At 38.0% G+C, this 8,055-nt stretch overlaps 1 protein-coding gene across 1 annotated transcript in view; it reads right to left on the bottom strand.

Moving 5' to 3' along the window:
- Window positions 1-214: 214 nt before the first annotated feature.
- Window positions 215-8,055, bottom strand: part of ZNF518B (zinc finger protein 518B) — an 11,136-nt gene continuing 3,295 nt past the window's right edge. Inside the window, exon 2 of the mRNA XM_024202210.3 lies at window positions 215-5,118. Coding sequence (XP_024057978.2) covers window positions 1,740-4,913 — 3,174 coding nt within the window. The 5' untranslated portion in view covers window positions 4,914-5,118 and the 3' untranslated portion in view covers window positions 215-1,739. The remainder of the gene's footprint in view (window positions 5,119-8,055) is intronic.

An 8,055-nucleotide genomic window follows, 5' to 3' on the forward strand; every position in this document is an offset into this window, starting at 1 on the left:
ATCTGAAGATTTTAATATTGTATTGCAAAATGGTCTGACAAAAAAGTTTCACATAAGTCTCAAGATGTGCTTTTTAGTTTCAAAATATTTACATTTCAATAGAGATATAGTACATATCTTATCAAAACCATGTTTAATTTTCTAGAGTATAAAAAAAAACAAAAAAATATTCCCAGACTAATAGGTTGTTTGTGTGTGTGGGGGGGGGGGGGGGGTGTTTTTTTTTTTAACAAAATGTGTTTTTCCACTGTTAACAATTAGGAACTACAAGCATTTATACAAAGTTCAAATGTATAATATATCTCCAGCATTAAATTATTTTTTTACCTGTAGAAATGTGACTGCAAATATGTGCTCAATTCATCACTTGCTGTACATGAAATTTTAAAAAATAAAATGGTTTACAATTTGCGACAAGATAACCAAGAAAATTCTTAACTTCACTATTATCCATCCTCCATCCCCACTAAAAACTCACCTTCATTCAGCAAAGCACTTAGCACATGAATCATCCTATTGACTTCACTGAGTAGTCACACAGCAATCAATGGGAGTATGCACATGCCTAATTAGGCATGTGCTTATTATTATTATTGGTAAGTAGCTTGCTGAATTGAGGCTTACATGTGTAGATTCTAACATGCAAATTCTTCAAATTTAGGATGTCAAAACAAAGATTCTACTGAAAATGTGGATAGGTACTGGCAATGTAGAGTTCTGCATCATAATTTCTCTTTTTTCAAAGCAGCAGTTTGCTTCTCCAGCTAGTTCTTCTTATCTATGCACTAGCTGCTAGGCTGGCTTGGGTCCTAGTTAAAGGCTCTATCCTGAACGTGTACGTTTCTAATGGGATTACACATAGCACTGATCATTACGCCCTACAGCATGCGTTGGTGTGGTCAGGTCCTAACTCATTAAAGCACAATCCATCAGAATCACATCGTGCCAGCTAATAAAGAAGCCAGGCCTCATTTCAAGCACTCTAAGTTGAGCTCCTGCTTGCTTGCACAGTAAGTAGTCACCTGTGTCCTCTTCCCACTTCACACCTGCGTGGCACAAGACACAACTTGGCCCCTGACTGTACAACACAGAATTAAGCTTTCATTGCCATTCCACATAATGGGTCTGATTCTGATCTCACCAATTCCTCATTTACACTGGTGTAGCTCCACTAAAGTCAGTGGAGTTACTTCTGTTCCATAAAATTGGAGTTTGATCAGATTCAGCACCAGTTTCTTCCTCTATGACATTTTTTTTTAAATTTGCTACTAAATTATGATGAACATTTTTTTATTCATAGAGGGGTCAAAGATGCTCTTCATTAGACTTATGCCTGATCTCTGAACCACTAAGCTGTAGTAGTAAAATCAGACTGAATTCAATTAATTTCACACAGGTCATATAGTTGGATATATTTTAAATCCCTATTGACCCTGCAACATAACATTACTGCATATAGTGTCCTATTGAAGAGAATTACACCTTGAATGTTTCAGAGCAAATCATTTCCAGGTCTCCTTCAAAAAAGCAAGGGATAGCCGTAACACTTATTTCAGACATCGGAGTGCTATGTAGTGTTTAGTGCTCAAGACTGGCTTCTCATACAGTTTGTAATCCCTATTACCACTCTCCCGCCTGCTAAATATAAAAATCCTCCAGTAAAATATTTACTTCTGTCTCCCTTTCCAAACAAATTAATGGCACTCATGTTAAAATAAGAGCAGTAAACTGACAGTTTCTCACTTGTGGCTCTCTAGAGGAAGAGAAAGAACATCCCAGCCTTTGGTTGCTTCTATCAAATGTCTCTGTCCATGACTTATCCACTCTTCCTGGTCTACATATATCCTTCCACAAAACCAACACTTAAACATACACTGCAGTGTTTTAGCTGGTGACGTTTCCACAACCCGGTAGTTGTTTTTATGGGTCTTTTTTAGCTTCATTTTTAAAAAGTTCTGCTTTTTCATTTGGCTTGTTGTTTCCAAGTTCTGAAATGTAAGCCGTTTATTATACTGTTTCACACCAAGACAACTACTCGTTCTTTCTGATAAAACGACTTTCACAATATTGCCTTTATACTTGTTGACAATTTTCATTATATTAATTACCTCTGCTGAATCAACATCAGGATGATTTAACACAACTACAGGCTGGTTACGACGAGGACATTTTATCAACTGATGTTCTCTAAGAGGTACAAGCCTAAGACGTCTTGCTGTCAAAAGAGGCATCGCCTCAGAAATGCCATTGGTTTCTGAGTGAATTCTTGTTTTCTTCTTAGACAAATAATCCCTGGAATTTGCTTGTTTTACCTTATTTTTAGGTAAAAGTTGATCCTTTGAAGTAAGTTTGCTCTGCTTACTTAGCTCATCACTTTTTTGATGCAGTAGTACACAATTTTGTTTGCTATTACTTTTTGCATTGGCCTCTCTTTGTGGTCTGTGCCTAAGTGACATATTTTGCTTTCTGGACTGCTCATTAAGTTCACTCTCATTGGGCAAAGGTAAGTTACTGCTTAGTTTCTCAGAAATGCTGAAAGGAACTGGTCGTGGTAGAAACATTTCGTTGCAACACAGCGTAGCAGATGTCATTTTGTTATCTCCTGCTTCTTTTGTGTTCTCACTCCTAGTGACATTCAGGACCCTCAGCACTGTCCCTTTTGGAATGAACACTGGAGTAGCAATGTGAGTGTTTTTAGTCATTCTACTTTTAGTTTTTGTTGTAGCTGACCGTGATTGTGGTTGTTGTTTATTACACAGTTCATTACCAATCCCACCATTCTGCGGTGTTTGAAGAGAAGATGCAAATTGTTCCAATTCAGTAACAGAGACATTTTTTTCAGAGTTTGCTAAAGTTTCCTGAGGCAAAGGCATCTTCTTATTAGAAGCACAACATCTAACAGGCATAGGTGAAGCAGCCAATGTAGATTTCACATTACACTCAGCAGCAGACATCAACTGAGCAATCTTTCTACACAGCATTGTTGTTGACTTTTTATTGCATGCAGTATTATCCCACTTGATTCCCTCTGGGATGTTTTCAGCCCCAGAGCTAAGGGAAAATACAGATGAAATGACAGGACCCTCAGGAGGGCTGTCCTTATTTTCTACATTCTGCAATTCTAAAGCTTCTAGCGGATTATTTTGACAATCAGAGTGCTCTCTGTTTAATTTACTTAAGCCAACACTTGATACCTCTAAAGATGCACTTTTATTTAAACAGAACTCTCCCCCTCCTTGAGAAGTTTTCAAAGATTCTTTAACCAAACAGGTATCAAATAAATGTGTTTCCAGAGAGCTAATGATGTGGCTCCTGCATTCTTTGTCATCACCATTTAAAGGCAATATGTCCTTTTCTCCAAGGGCAGGAGATGAAGAGGAACTGTTGCTCTTCTGAGCCGCCTGCAACAAAACAGTTTGGGATCTATCACCTTCAGAGGAAGCAGCATATGCACATGTGGACATGTCCAGAGTCTCTTTAGAACAGTATAAATCATTTTTTACATATTTTTCCTTATTTGAGGATTTAGGGCAACTTATTCTTGATTTATCCTGCCTAGGTACATTTGAGTTACAGTCTGAAGTGTGAGAATTGGAAGAATTAAGACATTCAGAGTTCTTGTTGTATTTATTATCTGAAGCAAACATGTTACTAATACTAGATAAATTTACAGTTGCTTCGGTGGTGAATTCATTTTGAGCAACAGAAGTTATTCTTTTTCCTTTCTTTGTTTGTTCTGCACCTTGATTTCTGAGTTCTTCTTCTTCGCAGTTTATAGGTTTATTACTTGTTTCTTTCAGAGGAATAAGTTTAAGAACCAACTGTTGTGTGCCATTCACTATTTTTATGTCTAATAACTGAGCTAAGCAGTTAGAAGGAACTACAAGTTCTGAAGGTGCAATCACTGTTAATGGCATTCCAGGCTGTATGGGCTCTTTTTTTGGAGAATAAACTTCAACTTCCACATTTTGGTTCTCATATATGTTTACTTCAGCTGGTTCCAATACAGTTTTATCTCGGACTGATGCTGTACCTAGGCTACATTCTACATCGCCAGACAAACAAACTGTTTTGCTCATTTTATCTTGGATTTTGCTGCAAATTGTACTTGATAAATCTGAAGGCTCATTCTGAAGAGGAACTTTTTGATCACACTTCTGCTTTTCAGAAAACAAAGTGCTTCTCTTTGGTAAGCAAGATCTCTTTTGCTCTTGTTTTGTAGCCATATTCATTGGCCCCTTCTCAGTAACTGTTTCATGTACTCTTCTGGTATGCTTAACTATATAATCATGTCTAACAGCACCATATTCACAGTATTCACATTGATATGGAAAAGTTCCAGTGTGTTTCACCAAATGTCGTTGGAATTCTCCTTTGGTGTAGGATACATAGTTACAGTGGGAGCAAACAAACTTAATCTCCTCATGTTGAACTACATGCTTTTTATACTGCAAAGGATCCTTTGTTGAAAATCGACATTTATCGCAGTAATATTTGTCTGGTTGAAAGTTTTTTACTTTAAATGTTTGAGTTTTACTTAGGGATGGTTTTTCTTGATTTTCTAAATCTATGGCAGTGGCACTGTCAGCTACAAAATGGAAAGTCGGTGGCGTATTCAGACTACAGCTGCTGCAAATGAAGTTTTTGTCTTCAGTCTGCCTGGGTTTGTTATGCTTTTGAATTTCATGCACTGGAAGTTTTTGCACACTTCTGCACTTTATACAAAGGATCAATGACAGCTTATCCTCAGCTTCAGCCGCTTGATAGACACAATTCTGGCCTTCAGTCCCTTTTGGTTGATTTGCTTCATCCTCATTGGCTTGCTTTGGAGATGTAGTCAAAGAATTATTTATGTCATTAACTTGGCTTGTATACAGTTTTGGTAAAATTTCCCTCATTTTCTTTAGCTGCATTTCAAAACAAGTGGCTCTTTGCTGGTTTAGTCAAATACAACAGCAATGGACACAAACAATTTTCATAGTGACAGTCTCTCAAATGTGTTGCTTAGCTATCATTCGGAGAGTATGCATTTTATCTTTATGAGTAAGTGTTGCTTCAAGCTCTGAAACCATAAAATTCTATTTTCAGTTCTCTACAGGATTCTCTCAACTTGCAGCACTAAAAAAATAAAAGCAAAAGACTGGGTCAGTTATTGAAAAAACACTGAAAAACTGTTACTTGGTAAGTAAATATTTGCAGTATAATAAAAATAGCTGACTGCTGAAATACAGTTTGCAAATCTATGTTTCTCTGCTTTATTAGGCATATTGTGCATACAACCATTAAAGTGTATTCAATATATTCTTTCACAGGTGCTTACATCCTGCAGCTGTAATCTGCATTATATAAAATTCACACAATACAGTGTTCTATGGTATTTTCTCCTCACTATGTATTTTTAAAAATTCTTTAAAACTAATGAAATTTGACATAAGGTTACTGAAGCAGAGAGAAACCTCTCTATCATTTGAGAACAAAAGCCAAATTATTATATGGACACTAGAATACACTTCCACGTCTTGTTTATGCTGAGGACTAAGAAGAGGTAGATCTAAAATTTTCTGCCCTTACAAAGACTATTGAGATAGATTTGAATGAGTATTTTTTATCCATCAAGATCACATTCCTAATTACCATGAGTTAGCTTAAAAATCCCCTTGGCTTAGACAATTTGGAAATACTTGAAATATGCAATCTCACTAAAGCAAGGTGCTCTCAGTCGGTGCCAATGTTTCTGATCAAAATAAATTTGGATAATCATAAAAAAGCATGTAGCTTAGTTTGCCAATCCTACCACTGATAAGGACAAACCAATTTATTTGATGTACAAATGTTTTTTTATTATTTGTACTGCAGTGCTGCACAAAGATCCAAGTCAGAACCAAATTCCCATTGTGCTAGTTACTGCACAGGTAGAGCCCTGCACGGATACAAAGGCATATCCACGGATATGAATCAATATCCATGAAACTGCAGGGCTCTCACAGGAACCACAGCAGCAAAAGAAGCAGAACATGGGGCTGCTGCTCCCAGGAGCTCTGGCAGCTTCTCTAGAGCAGCTGTACCACCCCCAGCCCTGCTCCCGTCCCTTCCACTCAGTTGTCTGCACCTCCTGTCTGGGGGCATGTGTGCCACTTGAACACAAGAGCGCGAGCAGGGACAGCCGCCGGTGAGCCTGGTGCCCACATCAGTGCGTGGGGCTGGGGGCAGTACAGCCATGCTGGAGGAGCTGCCAGCACAGAGCACTGACTCCGGGAACAGCGGCCCCACGTTCTGCTCCTTTCACCACTACGGTTCCCAGGAGAGCCCTGTGGTTCTGTGGATAGTGATTTATATCCATGGCTGTCCACATCCGCGGGTATAAATTTGTATCCACGCTGGGCTCTGTGCATAGGTATACAATCCCTGCCCTGAAAAGATTAAATCTAATTTGAATACACAAGATACAACCACACACACACACACACAAACCACCACCAAACAAACAGTGGGACAGAAGATGGAGGACAATGGCAAACCATGCACTATTAGCCTATACAAAATGTATTTCACAACCTGATAGTTCCAAAATTCTTTGAACAACAACAAAGAGCAATGGAGGTTTTTTCCTGTGGTTTTTAAACTTCATGTAAATAGAATCTGATCCTCAGCTGTTGCCTAGATTGTGAGAAAGTTGATATATGCTAAAAAATAAAAAAAGTTTGTTCCTCAAAGCATGCACAAAACTAAATAAAGATTAATGATATAGACTTTCCTTCTGTGTAGCGCCTACCCAAGCATCAACATGTAAAATCCATTCGCATCTTCCCTGTACAAGCATGTAGATGCCATTGCATAATGCGTATCTAGGCACTGAGACATTTCTAGATGATGTTGCATAGCAGCATATCCATCAGGAGTCACCCTCTCCCCTCCCTTTGCTTTCTTATAGGTAGCGACAGTTTGGGCGATTGCCCCAAGAGCATGATGTTGGGATTAGTTAGTAATATCATATGAAGGCAATGCCCACGTGAAAGAGGACACTTTTACACTATGATATAAGTCTTCATGTCAGCCTGAACTTTGGTGGGAATGAGTTCCAGAGACCTTCCCTGTGAATGCACTGCTGTGAGCTCATTTGATCTTGAATCTGTATTCCATCAATTAGTGTTCTTAGGAAATGCTGCCATGGAAAGGGATTAATTCTCAGAGATATCTTGGTTTTAAGTCCATCCAGAGCTTTGAAGTACCACCTCAATTTTTATGAAAATCAAATGGCAGCCAATGTAATTGATAGTACTGTGTTATGTACTTTTATTGGTTCACTCCACTTAGCAGATTAGGTGGTATGTGCTGAATAAAACTGTAGTTTGCTGATAGCCTTATGGATGAAGCCAAATTGTAGTAATCCAGTCTTATGTGGCAATAACTGTAGCTAAATCCACATCTGGAAGCAGTGACAGACTACTGTGCAGCCAAAACTTGGCTGCTGTTGAGCCATCTGGACGTCTATAAGTAGATTTTATGACTCCAGTGCTTTGACCATATTGACAATTGGAGGGTATATGCCCTTATTAGAGAACTAGATGAAAATTCCTATTTGTCCCACCCAGGTTTGTCTCTCTTCATACTGGTATCACCTCTGTCTCATCGAGGTTGAAGATGAGCAAGCCACTTTCCATCCAAGTCTTTATTTCCTTTGGACATAAATATGGCAGGCCTACTGATGTGTTTCAGATGAAGAAGATGATACAGAGCTTTACTTGATGTTTATAATGCTGTTGTTAAATTTAAAATACATTTTCTTCAAAACTTAAGTGTTGCATCCACACAGTTGTTCTGATGTTGTCTGCAGCATTGAAATCTTAAAGAAAGTGTATGTCAAAAGCAAGGATGAAATTAACATAAATGTTCTCATTGACAATCCTAAGCATTTTTTAAAAAACTATGTGGAATCATCCATAGACAATATAATTGCACCCAACCAAATAGGGAAACAAAACCTTCTGGTTTCAGCTGCCAATTGCTTGATCACAAAAAAAAAAAAAAAAAAAAAAAAAAAAAAAAAAAAAAAAA

This window comes from Terrapene carolina, unplaced genomic scaffold, assembly GCF_002925995.2.
Source record: "Terrapene carolina triunguis isolate 2854851 unplaced genomic scaffold, T_m_triunguis-2.0 Scaffold66, whole genome shotgun sequence".
NCBI classification, from domain to species: domain Eukaryota; kingdom Metazoa; phylum Chordata; order Testudines; family Emydidae; genus Terrapene; species Terrapene triunguis.